The sequence below is a fragment of the Chlorocebus sabaeus genome, chromosome 10, assembly GCF_047675955.1.
Source record: "Chlorocebus sabaeus isolate Y175 chromosome 10, mChlSab1.0.hap1, whole genome shotgun sequence".
Lineage (NCBI taxonomy): Eukaryota > Metazoa > Chordata > Mammalia > Primates > Cercopithecidae > Chlorocebus > Chlorocebus sabaeus.
Genome location: NC_132913.1, coordinates 97086010 through 97113719, shown reverse-complemented (window position 1 = coordinate 97113719; position 27710 = coordinate 97086010). Strand labels below are relative to the sequence as shown.

The 27710-nt window shown below is 35.9% G+C and overlaps 1 protein-coding gene across 50 annotated transcripts in view; it reads right to left on the bottom strand.

Annotated features, from left to right (window-relative positions):
- The window catches only part of MAP2 (microtubule associated protein 2), a 308224-nt gene that overhangs the window by 38116 nt on the left and 242398 nt on the right, over nt 1–27710 (bottom strand). For 13 of the 50 annotated variants that reach the window (XM_038001613.2, XM_073020011.1, XM_073020006.1 and 10 more), the window contains 4 exons: nt 18050–18163; nt 15963–16040; nt 5527–5772; nt 128–3853 (listed from right to left, as the gene is read on the bottom strand). In XM_038001613.2, the coding sequence (XP_037857541.2) occupies nt 128–3853; nt 5527–5772; nt 15963–16040; nt 18050–18163 (4164 nt within the window). The remainder of the gene's footprint in view (nt 1–127; nt 3854–5526; nt 5773–15962; nt 16041–18049; nt 18164–27710) is intronic. The other 37 variants (XM_073020016.1, XM_073020031.1, XM_073020030.1 and 34 more) reach the window with 11 other exon arrangements.

Sequence of the window (27710 nt, the reverse complement as noted above, 5' to 3'; positions counted from 1 at the left end):
TTAACAAAATGCAAAACAAAGAGATAAAGAGGTATTTTAAAAAGTTTAAGTGAAAAAAAAAATCCCATAAGGTTATTGTGTTTGAGTTGAGAGTAGAAAATTTTAAAAAAATAATAATAATGCACACCTTGAGTGTCCACCCAGAGGCTGTCAGCGTCCATGATGGAGTCGTCAATGGTGGTCTCATCTTTGTAATCGTCATAGGTTTCTGTCTTATATTCAGAAAATGCAACCTCTTCTCTCTCAGGGGAAGCTGGAGCCTCTGGGGAACCATCTTTGGGTTCTGCCTGGGCTTCAGCTGCCTCTTCCACTTCAAACTCTTCTTCGTCATGAGGAGATGGTCTCCTTTCCACCTCAGGCTGCTCTAGTGCTGCAAAACGCACGCTGTGGGACCCTGACTCCCCTTCATCAGTTGTGGTTTGCACTACAGTGATGAAATCATCCTCGATGGTCACAACAGACTCAATCACTCCTTTGTGTTCACCTGGGCAGGTCTCCACAAATTCCTCCCTGGCACCTGAGACACCCAGGTCAGTAATCTGAAGGGTGTCTGAGCGGAAGAGCAGTTTATCATATTCTCCCTGGGCTTCTATCTCTTCTTCCTCACTCTGAATCTCTGCTGGTTCAGATATGATTGCTTCATGCAATGGCTCTGCAACATCAGAAGGCGTGATGGATATATCTGGGGTCTCTTTGCTTTCTTCTTTTGGCCCCTGAATAAATTCCATCTGGACATCAGCTCTCTCATCTGTGGCTAAATCAGCCTCTGAAACAGCAGGTGGGCAAGGTATTTCCACTGACAGTTTGACGGCAATCTCATCTTGAATTAGAGATGATTCTGGAGATGTTTCCTTCTTGCCCTCATCAGCTTTCAAGGACTCCATGGTGAGACTTTCATGCTCACCACTAGACTCATAGGACTCCTCCTTGTCTACAGCCTCCTGGTGCACCAAGTCAGGCTTGGCCACCTTCTCTTTGACTTCTGTCTCACTAACTTTGATGCCTTCTTTCATGTGGCCAGACTCGACACCCATAAATGCATCTACCTCCTGCGGTGCTTTGGATGAGGGGGTCATGTCCTGTGTAGCCTCAAGTTTTAGCTCTGTTGTCCTTCTATCATCTATGTTTAGCCCTGAAGCCATCTGTCCAAAGTCACTAATTTTAACATCTAGTTGACCCTGGACAGCAAAATCCAGACCTTGTTCCACCTTTTTGGATGATTCTACCTCAGCTACCTCTGGCACTGAACTAAGACCCTTCTCCGCTTTCTCAGAGGATGCATCTGTTGGCATTGACAAATCTTTGGCCAAAGCTTGCTCATAGGTTAGTCCTAATCCGAATGTTTCTACTTCATCACCAGCCTCTTCAGTTTTCTTGGCATGTTCTTTTGAATCAGCATGTTCTTCACTCTTTTCTATTACAGTATCCAACCTATCATTAGCTTTCTTCTCTTGGTCAAACTCCTTACCCAGTCCTGATTTGTCACCAGAGATATGCGCGGATGCTTCTTTGTCAACACTGAACTCATCTTTGACTCTTCCGGCTGCTGCCAGTTTCACTTCAATCAATGAAAGGTCTGTGGCCAAATCTCTTCGAACTTTATCATCAGTACCTTCATAAAAGGAACCACTCTCCCCTGATAAATTCTCACTGTCTTGAACAGGTGACGGCAATGGGACTGTGTATTTATTGAACACACAGTAGCCCAGGTCTTCGAGCTGACTGTCCGTTTTTACAATGACATGGTTTTCATCAGTTACCGGGGGCAAACCAGTACGACTATCCTCAACCACAGTCTCTGATGGGACTGATTTCCTCCTGGCAACCTCAGCATCTGCACTCACAGAAGCCAGTCTTGACCTTGTGCCTGCCAGATCTAGCATTTCAGGCAGGTCCGGTGCCATGACAGTACCATTTTTGTAAAAATCTTTGGCTAGGAAAGGAGACTCACATGATGTCTCCACTTGAGTACTTTCTTCCCCGGTAGCTTTTATTTTCTCTATCTGTTCCTCCTCTTTGCTTTCTACAGGGAAGCAAGGGGCTTTCTCTAGTGCAGGTGTGGTGGCTGGAAGGTAATCATCCCCTTCATCCATACTTCCACTAGTGTTGGTTAGAATATCGGAAGCCAGAGGAGAAAGATCATGTCCCCGACCAAAGTTAAATCCAAGGGCTATGGAATCTAGGCAAGACATAGGCAAATTGATTGACATGCTTCTTTGTTCTATTGCAGACCTACCACCAAGTCCTAAACTCCTGCTGAGGGTCAAATCATCCTTATTCTTACTGTGGAGGTCCCTTTTCTCTCCATACACTTTTGGATCAATAGTGAACATTCTTTCTTGAGGAGAACTGGGTTCTTCAGGTAAATCAGATGGATAACTCTGTGCGAGAGTGCTGTACCCTGTTTCTTGTGCTGGAGGACTGGGCTGGGGTTCTTTTCCTGTTTGAAACTCCTTGTCACCATTTTTATGCATGGGAGACATGGTATCTATAGACTCATGGACACTTTCTCTAGTGTCACTCAGTTCATAGTAATCACTGCCTGGCTCAATGCTTTTTGTTGCTTCTTCCTTCAAGGCAGATGTTTCAAAGTACTTGGACATTCCTGATTTATCTTCATAAAATGGCATGTCAAGCTCAGCTGATGTTGCAGCTCCAACCCCTTCAATCTTATCTTTGTCATCAACTCTCATTTCAAAAAGTTCCTGAATTGAGCTCTTTTCAATTAATGCAGATGGTTCGGTCATGGCTTTCTCCAGTGTTTTAGAGGTCATGGCTGAATCTGTAACTGCTTGCTCCAAACTTACAGGGAACAAGTCCTGTTTCGACATATCTGTGGTAGGCTCTTGGTCTTTCTGTTCTGAGAAAATATGCTCTGTGGAGGTCTGAATTATGCCTGCTTCTTCATCTGCAGGTTTTGGGGGTTTACTCTCTTTCGGCACAGCTTCTTTGTCAGAAATGGTGGTTTTTTCTTCAAGCTTCAGCTCAAGTTCCTTTTCAGTAAGTATAGGTTCCTGTCCACTGGGGATGAAAGTATCTTTCTGCTGTACAGTCTCTTGATTTATGGCCTCCTTTTCTTCCTCTAAAACTTTCCCTGTAACATGTTCTTCTACAACTGGAATGTGAGCATCTTTGCGTAAGGTCATTGCCTCCGAGGATGGTGCTTCTGCCGTTTTGTCAGGTTTATCCTCATAGGGCTCTTCAATGTTAAAACCATCTTTGGCAGTAGCTGGGCCACTGGTTTGTTGCAGAGATTTTTTGTCATCTGGCTGTAAAAAGGCAGGGGTGAAGGGTGATGTGTCTGTAACTATTTCATTCTTCATGACATCTAAAGGAAGAGTGAAGCTTCCACCTTGAAAGGGACTTGGCATGGGAGAATCAAATTGTTTCCCTTCCCATTTTGGGATATCATCAAATACGTCTTTTTCCCTCATGGGAGTCAGAGGGCCAGGAGATATTGGAGCAACTAAACCCCACTCATCCTTTTTTGCTTCCATTGGCATTTCGATGAACCAGTCCTTTTGTTCTTTTGGAGTTGGAGGCTCTTTAGGGAGGTCAATGCCAGGTACTACAAGGCTTGGCTCTGTCTTCTGTTTCATGTCTTCCAGGCTGGCAACAAGAGTGTGCCCAAACAAAGCTGGGGGTGCTTTTTCTTCTTCTGTGCCTTGCATGTCCTTTTTATCAGGGTAAGTTTTAGTTGTCTCTGGCTGAGAAACTAAGGCAGCATGTTTAAGGTCTTCACCAGGCTTACTTTGCTTCTCTGACTCCGCTTCCTTCATGTCTAAAGGCTCAGCTGCAGAGGGAGTCAATTCCTGCTGATCATGGAACTCCATCTTCGAGGCTGTAAGTAAATCTGAAGTAATTGGGTTGATTTTTAAACAAATAATAGGCAAGTGCATTCAGGAAATAAGCTTAAAATTATATTTTGAAGTGATAAATGAATGGTAGAATAACAACAAAAATTATGGAACATGCAAGCATGCTACCCATGTAAAAATCAATATGAAAAGGTCAGGACTGAGATTTATGTGTACTATTACTAAAATGAACTCTGGTAATAAATTAATGTGCAAAGGAATTGTAAGAACAGCATATTTCTGGATATTCTTTTCTCTTTTTCGTTTGTTTGTTTGTTTGTTTTTTTTTTTGGTCTCTCCTAAACCTTATGTGATGTGTATTATAGAAGAAACGGAATTCATGCGCCTTCTATACATAAAGATTATAAGCTAATGAATATTGAGTAAGCAGCTAAGTTAGGGTACAGAAGAATATTTAGTAAGGACTAAATATAGATAAGACTTGATTTCTACTGAACATTTTCATTGGTTTTATCATTTAAAAATGAATTGGTAGGCTACGGGCAGAGGGCCAAGTAATGCACAATGATGTAATGTTAATAGTTTCAGTTAACTTGATCAACAAATGTCAGGGCCAATTCTTTAGGCATCCACAGGTTACTGGCATAAATTTTTAGAATTCATCTGAAATTAAATTTCAGAAATATAAGTAAATATTTGCTATCAATTTTATATGATATGACTTAAGAATTTACAAGCCAGTTTCTATCACATATTTAAAAATTTAAATTCCTAATCATTACTTAGTCTGTACGATAGATATAAGAAAATCTGAATTACACTGTTGATACTGGGAAGTCATGTGAGTAACAAACTTTTCAAAACAGTCAACAATTGAAATAACTTTACTCCCATGGTCATGACCTCAATCCCTGCATGACCAACTGGTGAAGCATTGGCCAGTATCGGCTTTAGAGGTGCTCCACAGAAATTAGATAACACATTTTCATAAAATAATAAAATTCAACCATCTCTAAAAGAGCAAGTGTATGGATCATCATTACCTTATATACTTATGTGTCCTGTTGTAACAATAGAAAAAAATACTTTATGAACTTCTAATAAAGGTTAGATGAATGAAAACTCAAGAGATATGGGGATGATCAGAAGGGTTGGCTGCCATGGGGAGAAAATGATATGAGAAGCATCAGCAGGAGCTCAAGAAAATCAAACCAGTATTCATTGAAGCATAAAAAATATAGCACATTTTGGTTGCAAACAAAAACGATTCCACGATTTAAGCTTCTATGTGCCAAAATCCAACTGTACGATTTGAAATAAAAGCATATGAATTGCTGTCCCCAAAATAAAAACAAAAATATACATGTATTAGCAATGTGACTGGCAAACATTTGAGATGAAGGGGGCGGGTAAAAAAATAAAATAATAAAATAAAAAAAGAAGCTCACATAGCATCATCAGCCTGGCTGCAAAGCGTATTGTATCATGGCAAAGGAAAACCAGGAACCAGCTACAGCACTGGAAAACCAAGCTGCCACATGGCACTTGCGCAAGCCACGCACTCTGCACATGAAGCCTACAACAGTGGACTTGTTATCATAAGACCCAGCGATGAAATAGCGAAATAGCATTGGAAAGGCATCAGGTTGGTAAGCCACTGGAGAGATCATTTGCAACAAAACACATGCAAATCCTGAGAAAGACACACCTTCCCCAGCAGAGGAAGGGGTTTTTACTTCTGGAGACACCTCCTTGACCTCTTTTACACTTTTCTCATGTGGGGCCCCTGCCGGGGCACTCTCTTCGGGAACTATTTGGGCCTCCGCACTAGACTCCATTTGGCCCTTACTGAGGCCTTTGGGTTGGTCTGAGGACTTAGCAGCCCCACACTCTTTCTCAGGAAGAGCAGCAGGTTTCTCTTCCTCAGCCATCCGACTCTCTAGCGTTTCTTCTTCTTAGGGATGAAAAAGATGTTGACATCATGACCACAGAACAATACATGAAACGACAGAAATATTACTAAAGGAACACTTTCAGCTCCATTAGAATGACCTCATGAAGACCTCAGCTGTTTTTTTTATTTTACCGTTTGGATGAACAAATTAATATTCTAATGCAACATACATTATGTACTGGTTGGAAAACTATGATGTATAATCTGCTAATAGTGATGACTTTTAAAGTCTCATTAAAAGGCAATTTATTTTAAAATTTGAGAGCTGAAAGGGTTGTATTGATTGATTACCCTTATTGGAAACGGCAGTAAGTTGCACGCATGTGGAAAGCTTGCTGGAAATAAGAGATGCCGGATAACAGATGGTTGTGAAAAGATGGATGTACTGATGTACTGAAAAAAAAAAAGTCTTTAAATTTGTTAGACATGTGCTGTTTTCGCCAATGCAGGAAGCCCCTACATAAGAATTCCCGGCTGCTTTATTTAAAATGTGCAAATTTTGCTAAAGAAATCTTTGGGAATAAAAAAAGCCTTGCCTCAAAAGAATATCCAACCAACTACCTTAACAGCTTTATCACAAAGTCCACCAAATTTACTTAAAATACAATTTATTTAGCATTTACAAGGTAAGGGACTACCTAAGTCAAGTTATGTTAGCTTCATTGCATTATGATGTTGGAGAAAACGAACATTTTCAAGAAGTAAGTAAAATAAAATATGTTAAAAACAAGGTCAAGGTTAAATTTAAATCTGTTTAGAAAAGTCTACCTCTGGGACACAACTATTACCATATTGTTTAACTCCCTGAAATATCAGTAAATATCAGTTTATGTATAATTCTCTTTGACACTAAAGAAAAAATATTCACATTAGTAATAAAGTCTTATTTCTGTAATTCAAAACAAAAATCATCAAGGAAAGATCATTGAGTGGCAATCAAACGGCCAAAATAACCACCCCCCAAACCATGTATATCAAATACAAAAGTTAACATTTAACATGTAAAGATAAACTTTTCAAGTTCATGAGTTATTGCACTAATTTCTTTCTCATTTACACTTGAAATGTCAGTAAAAATAAGTAAATCCCATTTTGTCACTTAAGGAATTAGAGAGAAGTATATGAGCTGTTTTATAGTTTTGTAAATGGAAGATTCTTACAAAATTCTTATGAAATAATTGTGCATTGTTTAAATGGCCCTGAGGGAAAGACTACAGATAAGAAAAAAAGGAATTTTTTTTTTTTTTTTTTTTTTTTTTAGAAATATTAACATCCTCAGAGAGATACAGAGGGAGAGAGAGAAAAATAAAAAGCTACGTTACCTCTTCACATTTAGCATTCATTTTTATTTTCGTAATTTAATTATGGAATTTAAAGTAGCATTTTAAAAATTTAGATTCTAACTTGTTATTTTAGGAAAATTTTATAATGTCATAGATTTTGATTACAGTTAAAAGAATTTTAATATAACTGCACTATAATGTTACCTTTTTGAATAAAGTCTAATCAAGTTAATGTACATGTTTTCAAATCCATGTAGCTTTTTAGCTTTCCATTTTCTCATTTGGTATAAATCATATTTATTTCCACTACAGTTGTTCCTTATTTAAAAACACATATATTTTAGAAATTTAGTTTAGAAGAACTTAGTTTCACTTAATAGGACTTATATTTCTTTATTGGAGAGCCTGAGCTATTGGTGGTTTGTTTTCAAAAGGGTCCTTGAAGACGCTTCTTATGATGACTGTAGTTGGTGAGCTGTAAGCTTATTCCTTATTGCTTTAGAACTATCTGCTTTCATATTAAATATTGTCCCTTTTGGAAATAAACTCTTCGCCTAAGCAAAAATATATTTAGCTGTACCTTTTTTTTCCTTTACCAAAACTACCTAGTTAGAATGAGACATATTGCAACCCATCACCTACTTATTTTATCCTCACGATAACCAATTATACACTTGAGTCTCCCAGCTTTATAAGGCTAGAATGACAAAGGCTTTGAATCATTTCCTTCATTTTAGTCCAGCTCTACTGATGTGGGCCAAGATTTAGTCACCTGGGGAAGCCTCTGTAGTTTCTGTAGATGATTACATGATATGGGGAAGTACATTGTTTCCGTAACATTTATTCTGCTCTAAACAGATTCTTCATTCTTTCTCTTTTAAAGATCTATTATATTAGTACAGCACTAAAAAGAAAGCTAATGCTATTTAAAGATACTATTTAAGGCCGGGCGCGGTGGCTCACGCCTGTAATCCCAGCACTTTGGGAGGCCGAGATGGGCGGATCACGAGGTCAGGAGATCGAGACCATCCTGGCCAACATGGTGAAACCCCGTCTCTACTAAAAATACAAAAATTAGCCGGGCGTGGTGGTGGGCGCCTGTAGTCCCAGCTACTCGGGAGGCTGAGGCAGGAGAATGGTGGGAACCTGGGAGGTGGAGCTTGCAGTGAGCCAAGATAGCGCCACTGCACTCCAGCCTGGGCGACACAGCGAGACTCCGTCTCAAAAAAAAAAAAAAAAAAAAAAAAGATACTATTTAATAGTAACATTATGTGTCTAAGGAGTAAAAAAATTATATTAAGAGTCATCTTGTTTGGTTTGGGTAAGAATATGTTCTTCCCCTGCTGATTATTGGCAGGGAGCAGAAAGAAGTCATACTTTAACAGAATAGTTTTTTGCTTCTCTCTCTCTCTTTCTTCTCAGAAGCAATGATACAGAAAAAGGAAGTGCTCACATGCCTCTAGTAAGGCTTCTTTTATATAAATTGTTAAGGCATTTGGATAGATTCAACTTATATAGGAACTTCACTTTCATGCAGAGAAAACAGGCTCCTATCCCTCCCACCCTGTATGAAGGCACACTTAACATGATGCAGGTGGTCAAAGCTGCAGGCCGGGGAGGAGGAGCAAAAGGGGACCATGCTTGGTTCACCTTTCTCCTGGCCTAAGTGGGCCTCTGCATTCTGCGCTGTGACACTGGGGAGCACACTAGAGGTGGTCCATTCTGAGCTGAACAAAGGATGCTCATAGTACTCCTCATCAGAATTGTAAGGGTCATCATCAGGCACAGACACCGAGATGGAGGGGGCTAGGAGTCTACGCCTCTCCCCGCTGGTGGTAGGTTCATGGCTGGGGAACCTGTGTAGAGGACCCACTTGATCCTCAGCCCCTTCATCTACAAACAGACACACAGGAAGAAACTGCAGGGAGAACTGGACAACATAGACACAAGATCAGACGGACGAGACAAACACCTACACAAGGACACGAAGGGCCACAGAAGCAGCACAGCAGGATGAAGGGAAATTAGCAAGATCAAGCTGATGGAGGATGGGAGACAGCGAATGTTTCATGCCTCAGTAACCACTCAATTCCACCTATCCCTTAAGCAAGTTTGTCATTGATCTAAGTGAACCAAAAGCATTGACAGTCCTGCTGCAAAATAAAAATCATCTATACATTCCTCTCAAACAAGTCAGAATAACCAAGGAATCGTTGGAATAGAAACAAAGCCTTACAAAAAAATGCATTCTTTGGAAGAAATTCTTTCATGAAGATTAACTCTACTCGTGCTTATATCAATATATTTATAAGTTAAAAAAGAAGAAAGTTGTTAGGATTTAATGCTTGTAAGATTATGAAGAAAATAGTCCTGTTTAAAACATAGCCTTAATTTTCTAGGATGCACAAGTAGTTAGTGTTTTGGTTAATTTAATTCTACTTAATAACTTTAACCAGAAAGTCATTTTTAATTTCAGTCCTGTTAAGAAAAATCTACAATGCATTATTCCTCTTCCCTGCCTTAATAAGAAATGCAGCACACCAACATGGCACAAGTATACATATGTAGCAAACCTGCACGTTGTGCACATGTACCCTACAACTTGAAGTTTAATAATAATAAATAAATTAAAAAAAAAAAAGAAATGAGCAGTCAGCATAGCTCTTTCTTTGGATGCTAAGGCTAATGTAGTACCTAGGGACATCATTTTAAACAGGGTTCTGATTTGCAGGGCAGAGAAAGTATACTGTTTTAAGAAAGCCTCTAATATTACAAACTTGTTTTCTTATGTTTTGTTTCCCTCCTGAAAGTTTAGTAGAGATACAATTAGCTGAAAATTTCTGCAGAGTCGGCTACAGATTCATTAAGACTTTATTCCATGTAGTTTCATTTGTACCACTGGCTCTTGGCTGTTTTTCAAGTTTCAAATCTCTTATTGCATGTTTCTTATCGAAATGCTAAAGTAACTACTCTCATTTCTGTTCTTTCCTGTATCTTGCCTAGGAAATTTGCATTATTTAAATATATCTCCTTAAATATACAACTGTAGATCAGTTTGCTTAGCATTTGGATTCTTGTATAATTCAATGAGCACTTGGCTTCTGATGTGATGCAGACATTATATCTCAGGCCTATGTGGTGGTTACTAAATTTGCTAATCACTATTTATTTACTTATATTGAGAAATCAATTTAAAACTTCATGACTCTCAATAATAAGAACAAAATCTATAGTATCTATCTGTATAGTTTTTATTTATATCAGATTTTAAGAAGACAATTATAGCATTAATTTGCAAATATACTGTATTTTTAGGACAGTAACTTATTTTTGGCAACCAAGTGATGACAACTAGAAATAAGTCTGAAATCATGAGGATACTAAAATAACATTTTGTAGAGAGAATACATTTAATCTTTCAAGCACATTATTTACTGATTGTTCCATGGAAGATGTTTCTGGATAGATGCTCAGAACTTTCTCAGCCACAATGCTTTTTATATCATGGGATAGCAGAAGCCTAAAATAACATTTGGTATTCTTAGTTCAACTCGGCACGATTTCGCAGCTGAGCAGATAATTGTCCAAGATCTGGCCTACAACACTGACTGAATCATAGCCCTGGCTTGTCACATGTCCTAGCCATTCATATTTCTCTCAGTGGATCTCTGGGGCTGTAAACTCCCCATGTATGCAAGTTACTTCTAAAACTCCTGATATGTTCAATAGGGTACTTCCATGATCAATAAACGAAAATGGGATATGTTCCTCTCTGCTTCTCAATATTTATTTTCTGGGAGGTACAGCAGACTATAGTATAAAACTGAATAATTTCAAGCTGAGAGTAAAGCAATACTCATTGGATGTTTCAACCTTTTGCAGATTCTGGCCACCTCTTTCTTGTTGTCATTGTTCTTTGTGAAAGTGCCAAAATTTAAAAACAGTCCAGAGCCTAGCTTCAGATCTATAGCATTTTAAAAAATGGTATTTTCTATTCTGAAAACTTTCACTCTAATCAGGAAACAACAAAAAGAACACCACAAAATTTGAAAGCTCCAGTGGAAAAAGTAGCTTCTTTGTAGTACTTGTCTGGCCTGGGACCAAGGCAACTTCAAAAAGAGTGTCTGGCAAAGTCCAGTCTTCTCTTGGTACTGTGAGCTGTCTGTACTCCAAGTCTCTGTTTAAGACCTATAAGCCTAAAGTCCATCTATGTTACAAGCTCTAGAGATATGCCGGGGAAGCTATGCTTTATGGGGACCAGGGAGGGCTAAGCCAAAAAGGGCACTTGATTCTAATGATAATGATAGAAGACATTAGATTCTCATTCCTTATGGTGTTGTGCATGGCAGGTGCATCTGGATCACTCTCAATGGAGATGGAAGACATAATAATTTTAAATAAATAAATAATAAATGGAATATTTATTTTTAAGCTTTTTTTTTTATTAAAGGAAATTAGTATAGTAGCTTGTAACAAATAACTCTCATTTGAAGATAATTTACTTCCATAGTCTCACAGTAAGAACCTTGATAAGAAACAGCCTTAGGGATGTAGTGCAACCGTGATTGCAGAATTTAGATTTGGATTTGCATTCTGGATAAGCCACTTATCCAGACATAAACCATGACATTTTGGGCAAAGGAGTGGAAATGAATATTATCTATCTTTGTGGGTTGCAGGGAGGATTAAATGAGAAGATATCTGTGAAAATGCCAAGCACAATGTCTGACTCCACACATCTTAGCATCTGTGTCTTCAGTGTACTCAAACAAGTTGTCAGGTACCTCTGTTCCTTCCCCTCATTTAACACATCAAAGTTGGAGTTGAGAGATATATGAAAAATTAAATTTATTTCACAACAGTTTGCTGTTTGAGGTCAGGATTGAATGCATGCATCCTTTTACTAGAAGTGGGCATGCTTCTGGGGACTCTGCTTTTGCCACAGAATATTCTATTTCATTTAATAATGTGTTATGCTAAAAACAGGGTAACCTTATACCTTATATACCTTGGACTTCCGCATAGTTCTTCTGCATAATTATAATCTTCAAAAATAAAGCTTACCTGCTTTCAATGGAGGAATAAACTTTACTTTCCCTAGTTTGCTTTCATTCAAACTTTTTTTTTAAAAAATAAAGCATTTGAAAATTTACACTGGGCTAATGTAAGGTTTGCCATGTAAAACCCAGCCTTGGTATGCCAGCCTCCTTTGGAGACTGCATCTTGTGGAATGTTAGTGATTCGGTGCTTTTTGCTTGTTGTGGCATCACAGCATATGGTTAATGGCTGCTGGCTGCACTTACATTGTTCTCCACATTTCCAAGCCCTTTCCATTCTGCCAGCTTTTGACTGAGGACTCCTCAGTCTGCTGACTGTTACTGCTGCCCCAGAATGACAAAGAGAAAACTACTTTCAGATGAGCGATGATTAGGTCACACATCCATGACACAGGAAAACACCACCCTAGAATTCTGGAGCAAACCTAAAAGGGCAGAAAGAATCCTGGTTCTATGTTCAGATTATTCCATACCTTCACAGCCTTCCAAATTCTAATAGCTCAGTCCAAATGACAACTATTATGATTAGGCCAAAAAGAAAAAGGAGGTTAATTTGAAAACATCATAATCAGTACAGTTTTGGTTTACTGTACCATAGTTCCTTTTCTAAGTGTGCAGCTTGTTTCATTTTTTTGATCAAAATCCCTTGTAAATGTTTTCCAGAATAAGCACATATCCTGGGAATTACTAATATTACATTAATTATAATAAATATTCATAAATGATAGTAATTAACATTTTAAATTATTTTTAGTGGAAGCTTTCATGCTTTCCCTTTGGGAAAGAACAGCTTTAAAAAGTTTGATAATTAATAAAAAGGAAGTGTATCCTCAAAATCGCTGAATTAATCTAACAAAAGAGCTTTCTTCCATTTGTACAAAAGGATCAGATTGCAGCAGTCACTACTCCCTCAGATTAAAGTTGCTCTGAGGGTATCAAGGAGGGTAAATAATCTGCTAGATAAGGCAAAAAAAATCCACCTGCTCCCTTTCCACCTGACCTGCTATAAGCAATATATTGATGGAATTTGGGCTGAGTATTTACAAACCACTTGGTTTGAAAAATTGAACAGTTCAATCCTGTCTTGTGACTTGTCACTAATTTATTTTCTGACAAAACTAAACTTAAAAAATACTTGTATATTACTTAAGTGTGGCTTAACATAAAAGAGAAGCAGTAGTTTGTCTATACCACAAATCTTTTACATATTTAAGGTGAGAATATTATCTGGTCTTTATAGAGGTAGAGTTTATAAAATATATACATCTATTTTTCTTAAAACTCAAAAAATGGTTATACATTTAAAAGGAAGGAAATAATCAGAACTTCAGATAGTTCAATGCTTAAAAAATTAAAAATACAAGTTTGGCTTGAAAATAACTTTGAATTACTTTCAATAAGAGGTTAGTTGGTATTTTCCTTGAATATCTTGAAACAGCTTGAAGAAAGTAATTCCAAAATATTAGGGAACTCTGGAAAGTTGACACCTAAGTTACCCAAATGTGAAGGTGATTCTACATTTTATTTATTTATGCTTTCATTATATCCATCATATTGCCCTATAGGAAGCAGGCTGGGTGAATTCCCAGATGGATGGGGGACACTGCTTCTTTCCTTTCTGTTCCAAATTCCATATACAGTAAGAAGATTAAATGACTTGACCTCAAGCTGACTTTTGGAGTAAACCTATTCTGTCAACATCATATCCCTCTCTGGGTTAAGAGGATTCTCTGATGCTTGAAAAGCTTTAAGTAGGAGCTTAAAAACATTTTTCATGGCCTGAAGGAGGTACAAGGGTCATGTCAGGCTTCCCCCTGCATTCAGAGTGAAATCTAGGCCACTGACCCCAGCTGACCACGGCTTACTCTCACACTCCCCTCCACTGCTCTACTCTTTCTCACTACCCATTAGCCACGGACCCCCTTCAGTTCCTGGGCCACTTCATCTTCTTGGGCACCTGAGCACCCTTGTGCTTTTTTCTATCTTTGTTTGGCCAACACTTTCTCCTCATGCTTCTGGTCTCAGCTACTTACCCATCCCCTCACCTCCCAATAAAATAAGGTTTCCCTTGTAATATTTTAAAGCTCCCTATTCTTTTCCTTTTCAATGCTAATCCAATTTAAAATTATTGGTAAGTTTATTTATTGGATTCCTGTTCTTCACTAGTGTTTATTTATTTATTTATTTATTTATTTATTTATTTAGAGACAGAGTCTTGCTCTATCTGGAGTGTAATGGTGCCATCTTGGCTCACTGCAACCTCTGCCTTCTGGGTTCAAGTGATTCTCCTGCCTCAGCCTCCCGAGTAGCTGGGATATAGGTGTGCGCCACCATGCCTGGCTAATTTTTGTATTTTTAGTAGAGACAGGGTTTCACCATGTTGGCCAGGCTGATCTCGAATTCCTGACCTCAAGTGATCCGCCCGCCTCGGCCCCCTAAAGTGCTGGGATTACGGGCTATAGTGTACTCTTTAAAAGCAGGGATCATGTCATTTTGTTCACTAGTATATACTCAGAATTTGAAGAGTACCTGGGACATTGTAGGACTCAGTAAATATGTGCCCAGTGAATGGATAAACACAAAGTCAAAAGGAACTTTTCAAACCTATAAATTAAAAGATTAAATCACATTAACTAATAATCATTGGCTGCTATGCACTGATTATTATCCCCAACGTTTCTTTTATTCCTCAGAAAAATTTAATTTGTTTATTATTTCAGGCAGTAAATTGGGAAAAAAAAGGGCTCAATTTAAGAAAGAAAAACCTTGCTAAGATAAATTTAGGTTTATAAATCTGTAACAAAATAAAATTATATTAGAGTTGATAATATATGGTTCACTAATTCAATTTTTTATATTTAGGAAATCAAAGAATATTTTAAATGGACCTAATTACAAATGATAAAAAGATAAGTCTTTTAAAATAAATGTTCTTCAGTCTTAAACACAGTAAAAAGGAAAAAAAAAATGTGTGAATGAATAAGATAAACACTTCTAAACTTCTGGTTTTAATATATGAAACTAAGTAATATTGAAACAACAATGGAGCCCTAGTTCTCCTCTGCCTTTTCCTATAACTCTCAAACAATAAACAAAGGTTAACTGGTCTAAGAGAACCAGTAATTGTTTCCTTTTAAGTAGTGCCTTTCATCTCAAAATCTGAATGAATATTCTTCAAAGGCATCTTTTTGTTTTATCAATGAGAACTGAAAAGCTGACATGACATTCCATGGTGAGTAAGTTCATAAAAAGATCCATGGACAATAACAGGTCTCAACAGGAAAGAGTCATGAGCTCAGCTTCCAGTTCAATGCTCTCAATATCAGATTCATTCATTAACTTCTTCATTTATTCATTAATAATTATTAAATTTGCTACAGGTCAAGCCCTGGGGAAGGTCTTGGCAATATTATAGTGAGCAAAACAGATAATTCCTGACACTTTCATAAGGAAATGTTGATTTCATCGATAAATCTGACTCCTACTATTATGGAGATTACATTTATATTTATTTTAATTTTTGTTCAGTCACTTACAAGGTAGAATTGTATCTTCCCTGTTAAAGCATTCTAAAGTGAATGGGTTCTCTACAGTTATTTTAGCAACTGAACACAAAATTATCTTCCTTAATCAAGCAGATTTCTTTTATTTACCAAATTCCTCTACTTTTGCTTTTATAAAAATAAGTGATTATTTATTTAAAGTCTTAGTTTCTTCTTCATTATTTGAAACAGATAGCTCCAAAGCTTGGTCACATACTAACCAATACCAAAGTCCAGAGCTTACTGATTGAAGTTCATTGTTCACCCTTTATCAGAAGACAAACCCTGAAAAGTCCAATAGGCCTTACCTTCCTCTACTGTGACAGTCTGTTCTGAGGCAGGTGATGGGGGTGGAGAAGGAGGCAGATTAGCTGTTTCTTCAGCTGCTAAAGATCAAACAATGGAAAAATGAGATGCAATAATTAATCCTTTTAGGCTGGTAGATGTGTAGGAAGTTCTGCCATTTGTAAAAAGACCTTTCTATAAAATTCAGAAAAAGATTCAATAGTAAGCTGCATTTGATTTATTTTTAGGCCCATTACCTGATTCATGTATTTTTGAAAACCTAAAAAACAAGATAAGCATTTGATATTCTCCCAAAAAGTGATTTTATCATCTCTAGAAAAACAGATTAGAGATGCCTGCTAAAATTCCATCATTACTCTCATTAATGTGTCTACCTGTACAATTAATAAAATATTTCATTTTGGCCCTAATTTACCATATGAAAACACACACAGGCAGGCAGACGTTTTTAGCCTGGATTCAGCTACTGACTGAAAAAACTATTAGAACTCTATTGTTCAACTGCTCAATCTGGAAACGTGTTATCTTGACCACTCATAGTTATTTTAGGGGACATATTTTTTAAACCTTTTGTTCACTGAGTCTAATTTCAAAACCCATCTTCTGTATGTATTCTCAGAAAAGGAAAAATAAACTTTCATAGCCTGAGCGAACTTTCAGACAAAAGCCATGTGCTGAGTAAACTTCTGGTCTTAGCAATCGATACACGTGAAGACGAACCAGAGAAAAATGTTCTAAAAGATATAATTCATTTACAGTTAATCTAAGTTTTATTTTTCAAGACACTTACATGATTTGTGATCCCCTCATATGACAGTAAAAAATTTCAAAAGGAAATATTTCTCAATTAAGGCCAGTGGTTAAATCTATTTAAAATATTAGGGGAATTTCAGTTTCATAAAGTAGTTAGTAGAGGCAGCTTTGGGATGACAGGTGACTTTTTAGTTCCTTATCCTATGGGCTTCTGCATGGTGTATTTTAAGATTTCAAGTTTTAAAAAATTGAGTTTTCTTTTCTTTCAAGGAATAAAAGTGAACAATAAACTGAAGGTTAATGTTTTAGATTAGATAATTCTTTATCTATGTGTTTTAAGAGAAAAATAGTCCTTAATAATTAAAAAATCCCACAGTACTAAAAATACTGAGTGTATTCTAAATTACTATTTTGGGAGGGCAGATTATTTTTATTATTTACTTTTTAATAGACAATTAAAGGAATACTGATCAAAAATCAAATATCACGGATATATTAGACTGTAAGAGAGGGAAATGGATATGTACTATTTTTAGGCCTTTAAAACCATACCTTTCTATGACTTGCGTGTATATACCTGTGAAATAAATATATATATTGAATTTAAGACAGTCTCTTTTCTTGTATCTCTTCATGTATATACATCTATCTATCTATCTATCTATCTATCTATCTATCTATCTATCTATCATCTATCTATGAGTAGGGGCAGCAAGGCTTTGACTGAGAGTGTTTCCTTTGGCAAGCGTGCATTACATGACTTGCCTGGCCTAGAGGGCATTTGTCTTGTTACTAAGGGAGAGAAGAGCACTTTCTCAGCGCCCTTAGATGAACCAAGTGAAGTTCAGTACTTCATATAAGATACAAAGTCACTCATGATTATAACAAAGCTCTGGCTATAGGTTTTGTGTAGTCAGTTCAGGAAGACCCAAACAAGGCTACAGTATAATCATTCACCAAAACCTGTAAAGGGAAATAATCATCTCTTGTGAAAGTTTTAGTATATTATCTTTATGGATGGAGTCATGAAATAATGCATTGACTTTATTTTAATAATAACTATTTCTAGTGGTCCGGAAAATGAAAACATTAAGGGCCCCTTAGGGAAAAGTCTAACTGTAAGCTCACCACTCTAACTAAAGACTATGCAAACACTACAACGAACCAGTGGAAAAAGATGAAAATAGGTCCTAGTGCATACCCAGTTAAGGTATCTGATGAATGTTACATGTAAGGATGAAGTACAAGATATAGCCTATCTTTTGAACATGAAGACTTTATCCTGTGATCAGGGTGCAACAGACACAGTCCCTGACCTGAGGATCGTCTCATTTACCTAAAGGCAGAGCTGCAGTCTGGTCTTTATGCTGAGCTTCTTTCTCTTGTTCACCTTTCAGGACTGCTACAGCCTCAGCAGTGACTACTTGAACTATCCTTGCAGACACCTCCTCTGTAATAAACAGTAACAAAATAAAATATAATGATGAGAAGTCTGAAACAGAAAGCAAGAGGAAAAGTAACCAAACAGTATAATGGATTAGAATTCCATTTTCTTCCCCCTAAAAAGTACAATATACTTTTATAATTGCAGAGAAAACATAAACACATATATACAAAAAAGAAGAAGAAAAGAAGTTGGTATTCTAGGAGCTAAGCTAAGCAAGCAAAATGAGCACAGAACTGAGAAAAAATACTTATATGGTATTTGAACTTTTTTTTTGACTTCAACAACAGAAATTTATTTTCAACTCTGAAGTCTATGACATCTCTGTAATAGAATGAATGTTTGTATCCCCTGCCCCCAAAGTCATATGTTGAAGTCTTAACCTCCAATGTGAAGGTAATTGGCACTTTATTTTGTAAAAGCTGTTTACACAAATAGAAACAATTTAATTTCTTTATACCTAGTAAAACAAATTCAAGGAGAGAAGAGAGGATTCATTTTGAATTTAACTTAATTTTGTTTTATAGTTTTCTTATACTATTCTAAAAATGTAATTTATATAAGCTTGTGTGCTTGATTTGCAGAAACACCATTATTTAAAATATGAAAAGATGCCTCAAAATGTATATTTGTGGTTAAACAGCATTATCCAGGATCAGTGAAAATAAGATAAATTGTAAAGAGGCAATGATATGTCAGATGGTCTCTTTCTAAAGAACTATGATTTTTCTAGATAGTAGATGTTTTAAAGATCTTTAAAGTCATATGACATAAAATCATCTCAGTTTCATTGTTTTTTTTTTTTAAAAAAAAGAGGGTTCAAAATTAAAATGATCAGTCTGTGAGACGCCAAATAACTAGTTTTTAGCATCCCTGACTACTATAATGTTCTTTCTCCTAAGCAGAACAATGGAAGAAATAACAAACACATAATCACAAAACTTTCTAACAGTCATGAGTGAATGACTAACAGAGATATATCAACTCTTTTAATGGTATGAATGAAGGAAACATACTCACTCTCAGACCTGCTTAGCTATCTGTGTATCTAAAATACATCATTGTAATTCCATTCCTGATTATAGCTGGAAGCTATGTAACAAGTGATTAGCCACAACTGAGCAACATCCATCCATCCATCCATCCATCCATCCATCCATCCATCCATCTATCTATCTATCTATCTATCTATCTATCTATCTATCTAATCTATCATCTATCTACCTATCTGCCTGTCTACCTACCTACGTATCTCATAGACCATGTTAGATATTGTGAGAGTTTACCTTTAGAAGATGACTATTTTATTTCTAAGAGATAATACTATCTTATTAGCTGCTTGTTTTAGTGTTGGAATAGAATTTTTCACAGTTACACCAGTTAAATAAATAACATTAACAGTCATCAAAGCATTATGAGGAAGATTATCTGCTATGCTACTCAGTGAAGAGGGCAGTAGAGAAGAAAGGGCTGTTTGTTTTCATAAAGCCAGGCTACTGGGTGGGGTTTCTCTGAACATTCTCTGAAAGGCTGGGCTCCTAAAGTGATGTTTTTTTTTTTCATGGGAAAGAGTACACAAAAAGGGCTACAGAAAATTAAATTAGCTGTAAAGATATTGCTTAGACATCTAAATTGTTTAATAATGTTACAAAAAGAATTATTTTAGGTTTTGAGAATCGCCACTTACATATATTAATTTTTAATGCAGTTAAAATATTTAAAAATCAGTACAGTGAGGTAGCTTCTTCTAGCACCCCAGTGATTTATGGAAAATTGAGTATAATAAAGAGGTGGAACAATCATGGCAGAAATTGGGAGATATATATAGGACCTTTATGTCTTCTGGATCATTCTTGCATCTTTCTATTAGCACGTATGCAAACTGTAGTATCTTCCTATGGCATTTAGTACATCTCACATAGAATTGTCCTGGTTCACATGGCTTATCTCCCACACTATGTAAAGTTTCCTAAGTCAAGGACTCTCTTCTGTTGTTGTTGCAATTCTAACTTTTAAGTTCAGGGGTACATGTGCAGCTTTGTTACAGAGGTAAACTTGTGTCTTGGGGGCTTGTTGTACAGACCATTTTATCGCCCAGGTATTAAGCCTAGTACCCATTAGTTATTTTTCCTGATCCTCTCCCTCCTCCAATCCTCCACCTTCCAATAGGCCCCAGTGTGTATTGTTCCCCTTGATGTTGATGTGTCCATATGTTCTCATCATTTAGCTCCTACTTATAAGTGAGAACATGCAATATTTGATTTTCTTTTCCTGTGTTAGTTTGCTAAGAATAATGGCTCCATCCATGCCCTGGCAAAAGAGATGATCTTGTTCTTTTTTTATGGCTGCATAGTATTCCACAGTGTGTATGTACCACATTTTCTTTATCCAGTCTATCATTGATGGGCATTTAGGTTGATTGTATGTCTTTGCTATTGTGAATAGTGCTGCAATACACAATTCTTGAAGCTTCTCTTACTGAGTTTTACTCAGATTGGATGCTTAACAGGATTTTTTTTTGACAGAATGGAAAATTAATATGAAAGGTTTTGTTCATAATATTTACAAAAATTCAGAAATAATTCATGCTTGTTACTACATTTAGTAACCTTAAAACCTCAAATTATCTTATTTACTCTATTATTAAGAATTTGATATATATATATCAAAACAGTATTTCTTAAATGGGGATCCTGCATTCTTGTTTAACTATTGATAAATATTTTTAGGGTCTGAGAGTGTTTTACATGTATTAATTTTTTTTTTAGATTGGGAAGATAATCCAAAATAAATAAGTATCCATTGGTTATATGAGCAAATTATAACAGAGCAATTCTACATTATTTCAGTCTTTTTCTTTGGTATTGTATTTTAGGATACAGTTTTGATACCATGGAGAATTATTTTAAATGTTGAGAGCTAATAAGAAAGGAGCGGTGGATTTAATACATAAAGGACGCAGTCATACAAGTGTAGCCCAAATAACATTGTGGTACACTGTATAAATAGACTTTGAAAATAGTTGAAACAGAGACAAAAGGAGAATAGAAGTATTACTTGTCTCCGGTTCAGTATAGAAACGTCCAACTTAAACAAAGGCATGGTATCAGCCAGTACTATGTTTCAATCATGAGTGATAATTTAGTTTTAGCAAAGCAGTATAGTTTATTGTAGATGGGAAGCAGCAGAGAGTTTGAATATTACTGGTTTCGTTGTTTTGGAGAAAATGAATTTATAAGTGTGTTTATGTCCCATAATGGAATTAGAACTCATGAATAAGTTAATTTTATTTTTGTACATTTTTAACCAAAAGTTGTAAAAAAAAAACCTTAATCTCAGGGAGAATTGATAATTTTTTCTTCTTTGAAGGAATTTAAGAGAATTTGAGAAACACTATTTTAGCACAGTCAAACAAGCTGTTGGCTTAACTGACATATTATCTTTAGGATTTTTTAGAGAATAATATTGTTAAACTTTTTCAAATAGGGCATAACACATTTTATAATATAAAGTTCACCAGTGAATTTAGGAAAACAGGAGCCTAAGAATGTTCTGGGAATTTCAGTTGGTCCAATTAATTGAAAATCTTCCTCTAAGTAAGGGCTATCATTAGCAGAGACAAGGATTCTTAAGGAAGGAAGAAATGGGCTTCTCTCACTGGAAGCCTCATCAGCACATCTACTGGGTGAGCTTCATCCTTATAGCATGGCTCCTGGGACACGAGCAGATTCACTCAGGGTTTGTGTAAAGTTCAGGGCAGATTAACGGTAAAGGTTCCAAACAAACTCAGAAGACAAGGAAAGACAGTCACAAAATCAGACCTAGAAAAATATAAATGTAATGATTATGATGTGTGTGATTATATATGTAATTTCTTCACTGATTATACATTTGTCTATTAAATGCCTCATCCATCCATCTATCCATCCATCCATCCATCCATCCATCCATCCATCCAGTCTTTCTATATATTTAGGGGATTACTGATTGCTGTTTTTTTGTTTTTTTTTTTTACAGCACACATCAGAGGGAATCTCACAGACTTTAATTCAGAAAAATGTGGGTACAAATTCCAGCATTGCTACTTTCTAGTTGTTTCATACTATGAAATGTGCTCAGTCTCATTTTTCTTTGATGCCTTATCCATAAAATAGAAACAATTTTAGTACCTGTCTCAGAGGCTGTTGTGGGGACTCAATTACATAATTATATTAACAAGCCTGCCACATAATTATATAACAGGCCTGGAATACAAATAAAATAAAAACTTCCAGATAGTCCTTCACCAACGCATCTTTATTTTCCCCTAGTCATGTATTTTTCTGAGTCTTCTACTTCAATATTTCTACTTCAAAGAAAGAGCAACCGTGATATGCACTAAAGGTCAGCCCAACTAGGCTATTGTTATTATAACCATCTGAAAATATAGTTAATAAAATATCACTGATGTTGATGGCTACGTTAATGGACAAGGGAAGTATTTTTTTCCAAGACAAAGATATGAGAGAAGTAAATATTGTCTTTGTTATTTATTTTCTGGCTTCACACCCAATTTCCTGGATGCATAGGTCCTGGGCTACCATCTGCTCAAGATTCCGTCCAGCAAGTACCAATTCAGGACTGTCTATTCTAGACAGTGCTCAAAAAGGTATGATAATCCTGTCTGATTCTAAACACAATTGGTGACATGAAAAATTCTCCTGACTAGACTACATTTTAATTTTCCATTGCTTACTTTTTCTACCTTCTATTCCTGTAGAATAGTTTTTTATACTTTCTATTCTTTTTTTCTTGTTTTTTCTTCCAAACATATGTGTAAAGTTATAAACAGGACTTAGTTGTTTAGAAGACTAAAGATGAATCTAGATTACACATAAATTGGGGAATTATTATTCATTACATGTAATTAAAAGGTAACATTGATCTTCATAGCTGAAAACATTAAACAAACATAAAACTGCTCATTGTAATCTGATATTTTGAAAGGCTCAATTATCTTTCTTTCGAACTTCTAAAATGTTCTGGCACTGGACATTTTTTAGTTTATGTTAGAAATTATCTTAGTAAATAAGTGTAGATAATATGTTTTTGTATTCTTTCTCTTGTGAATGCTCCATTCTCTCTTTTGTGAATGAATGTCAGGATTTTGATGTATTTAACAGTAGTTTTTGCATTGCAGTAAGACCCTTACATTGGTATTTGAACGTAATTTGCTATTATTTGTTATTATTTTATCATATTGATATTTTATCAATATGATGAGACGATTTCTATAAGTAATAATCTTATAACATGACTGTAAAGTCATGTCATGGCTATGCATGAGTGACAACTTGGATCTGCTCACAAATCAATTAGAGGGAAAACATTAAAAAGGAACCTTTCTAAATAAAATTCATCTCATAGTTTCCAAAAATGCTATTGATTAAAGATTGATAAGAATAAAGGATTTAAATATCTAATCCAGGCAGTAGAGCAATAGATGATAGCCCATCATCACTATCCAGGTAAACGCCTGAAGACAAAAAGTGAAATCTGTCTTGAAAACTTTTCTTGGGAAACAAAGATGGGGTCAGTGTTTAGAAAAGAGAATCAAAGCAGTCCTCTGGAAACAAAAAATACCTTTTCTTCGTATTAAGGAAATATATTGGTGGAAACAAATACAGGAGATTAATAAGTTTGAGAAACTAATTGAGAAATGCTGTCATCCACTGAAAACTACTTGATGAAACCCAAACAGTATCATGCTAAGCTACTTAAACATTTCACCTAACTAATGAATAAACATCACACTGTTATACAAGGTTATTAAGCAACCTTGTATGACAAGTTGTTACAGTAGGCACTTTCATTTCTTGTTGATGTTATTCAATACACATATTTACACATTGTCCAGATGGGAAAAACCGGCGAAATAATGGATAAAGATATGCTTGTCCCATTTAGACATTGTGATGATTTACATCAGTATTTTATATAGCATTTTAAGTAGGTTCTAGTGTCACCAAACCTGGGATCAAATTCTGTCTCCATCTCTTACTAGCCAAAAGACCTTGGTTAAGTAACAATCTCTCTAACCTTCAGATTCCCCATCTGTAAAGTGGGAATAAAAGTAGTATTCATCTTTTGGTGTGTTGTAACAATTAAATAAAATAATATAAATCAAGTGCTTATTTAAATTAGATACCACTGTTTTAATCACTCTTGATGTCCTGTTATCACTGAATTCTATGAACATCGTTTGATTGACAAAATGTAGGTAAGATCTGAAAGTTTTTGTCAGACACTGAGATGATTCTGTCATTTTTCCCAATGAGTACATCCTTGCTTAAATGCTGGGCCACTACTGGGACCCTAACAAACAATACATCAGGCTCCTGCCACTGATTATTTAAACTAAAAGGTGCATAAAGTAAACTTTGCTCTACTGTCATATGACACTACTCAGCAGTGATAGCCATCATGACCCTCTGTTTTTTTCCCCAATGCTGATTCATGCTGCACCACTGCCATGCTCTTCTGATCACACTATTTGCCACAACAAAAATGTTAAGACAACCTCAGGCTTTGCTTTTAGCACATTTTTAAAGTTATTTTGTTATATTTATCTATCAATATTGCTTGGTTGATTAATAATAAGAGCAACAGAGATGAAACTTTTTCAATGATCCTGGAAGTTTCAACTTGTTTCTGAGTGATATGTAACATTGTTTGTGGACCCATAAGTTTGATTTTGAATTCGTACCCTGTGGTTTTTCAGCAGGACCAGCTATGATTACTTGAAGGTGCACAGGTTCACCAATTAGACTGTGAACAAAAAAATCCAAGCACCTTGGCATAGGCTTGAGAATATATTTTTGTTGATTTCTTTCAGGTTGTTAAGAGAGAAGTAAGAGACAGTAGCTGTAAATTCAACCATATGGAATATAAAAGCCTGTAAATGTTTTAAAAATCTTTGGTATAACAATGTTGTGTTCAAAGAAAACGACAAATAAGCTTACCGTACGCTTGTGGAAGAAGGAAAACAAAACAATTTTAGACAGAATGCTCCTGTCAAGAAAAGGTTTTTCTCAGTAGGGTACAGAATGGTTGCCTAGGAAACCAATACTAATTGCTGCTGCTGATGGAAACTAATCAACAAGGAAAGCACTGTGTAGTTTGAAGCACTCTGCTAAACAAAGACCCTAGACGAATTCATAAAAATAGGGAAAGAAGAAAAGTTCTTTGCTTCTACTCCTTGCTCAATTTGGAGAGTAAATGGTTCCTCTGAAACTATTTCCTGTAATCAACTGATGAGGAAATTAAAAGAGCAAATTCTTGGGTTTTTGTTTGTTTGTTTCCCTGGCACCTTTGCATTAATTAGAGGCCAGCATTGGCATGTCTCACCCTAGACAGACTTCTATTAATCTCAGGGGTCACACTGACCAACACTACAGCTACAGATCTTTGCCCACCAGCTTTTCTTTTCTCCCCAGATATTTCTTCTAAAGATTTAGTGATTAAAACAAGGATCAATTTCGTTTATGGGGGAAAATGCATTTGAGGTGAAGTTAGTTAACGAAGACAAATGCATTTAAGATAAAGGAATTATGATGGCACAAAATTCGGCTCTGATGGGTACTTAAATTTAAGAGAATTTATTTTGCACCTGTTATAGACAATGGAGCTATTCTTAGTCATTAGGGGGCTACAAAGATGAGTAAGATACGGTGTTAGTACATTTAAATTTTGTTTAAAGAGGGGCAATCTTGTTGAAGGACATGTTTTATTTTTCTTCTTTAAGATTTACTAGTAGTGGCCACAAATGTTGACTGATCCTGCCACAGTCACTCATATGGTCCTCTTAGGAAATGGATTTACAAATTGGTAGACTAGGATTGTGAGTACAGTGTATAATTATAGGATAATTTTCCCTCTCTTGCTCTTTTTTTTCTTGTACCTCCACATACATGCTCAAACCCACAATCTTGTTTAGATTACACCTTAATGTACTCAGATGAAGTCTTTAGAGTTTAATAGAACTGGCCTAGCATTTAAATTTGGTCAAGGAGGAAAATGTAGTAAATTAATACTATTATCAGTGAAAGGACATCATAGGTTAAAAACACTACATTATGGAGTCAAAAGTAATTAGAAAAGCACAAATCAGAGATAGTACCTACTGGAAAATTTTGCTTCTAATTTTAAGTGCCCAGTTGAAAGTAGGGAAACAGAAAACACATTTATGCAGAAGAAATACAGTAAGCCAATATCATTACAATTTAGCTTTATATTTATCATGTTCTAGTTAAGATTTTCTACTGCTGTTGGTATTAGGGGTGTCCAATGGAGTAATGTATTGCATTTTATGCGTTTGTGGCCCATATATTACACATTTACTGATTAACTAAGGTTGTAATATTTTATCAATCTTAACTTGAGAAAGACAAATTTCTAGAGAGGTTTGCTCCCCTGAAATTTTCAAATAGCTTTAACACCAACAAATTGAATCCAATCATCAAGGCACCGAGGGAACTGACAGTACTTTTGGAACTCTGAAATATTCTGTTTTGAATCTCATCAAAACTGTTACAATTGTACTACTCTTTGTAGATGTGGGGAAATTGGATTATATTCTCTTCTTCATTAAGTTTTAAAATACATGACATTGCTAAAGGAATGTAGCATGAGACATTTTAAATAATATTAGTGGGAAAATAAAATACCAATAAAACAAAGAGACCTTGAATAAATCCACCCCAAGAAAGAGTAACTGTGAGATAAACAAAATATAAAATATAGTGTGCTTGTAGAAAAGCAATAGTGTGTATGTGTGTGCACACGCGTGTGTGTGTGTGTGTTTATGCACGTGTTAGTACTCATGCACATAGAAGTCTGTCCATGCTTTTAAAGTCTTATCTGTATGTGGATACCTCACAGGTCTTGGGCACAAGGAGCAAGGCTAGGGTTTCTTATGGAGAAATCAATGCTTCTATAGCTGCAAAACACAGGAATGTCAATGCTGGCCTGAGACAGACGATATGATGGAAAAAATAATTCTAGATTCTAAAAATATGTCATTGGAATAAACTTTTGAAATTAAGTTCTCTATATACCAAGAATAGTCTTTACTAGTTACCTCTGTAAACACAGATCTTTCTTCTAGGAGAAGCTATATTTGTTACAATAAAATGGTAAAGATCAGCAGCTTAAATAACTTTTGTTTGATTCTTCTCTCTCATCCCTAACATAACTTAGCAAATCTTTGGAGGCCTTGTGACCTAGAATCATATGGAATTTAGGAGCCATGTGATAGGAAAAATCACTGTTCAAAATACATCATAAGGTACACTCAATGGTCACATGGAAAAACCAACATGACTTCTGCATAATTAGATTAAACCTCCTTATTTTACTCTTTATTAAACTCCTTATTAAAACTCCATAATTGCTTAAACCTCCTTTCCGTCCTATCACCTTTCTAAGAATTCACAAACAGCAGCAATAATCAACCTTATCTGCTTTCTTCTTAGCAAGTTTCTCACTAACTACTAATGTTGTAAATAAGTGACTG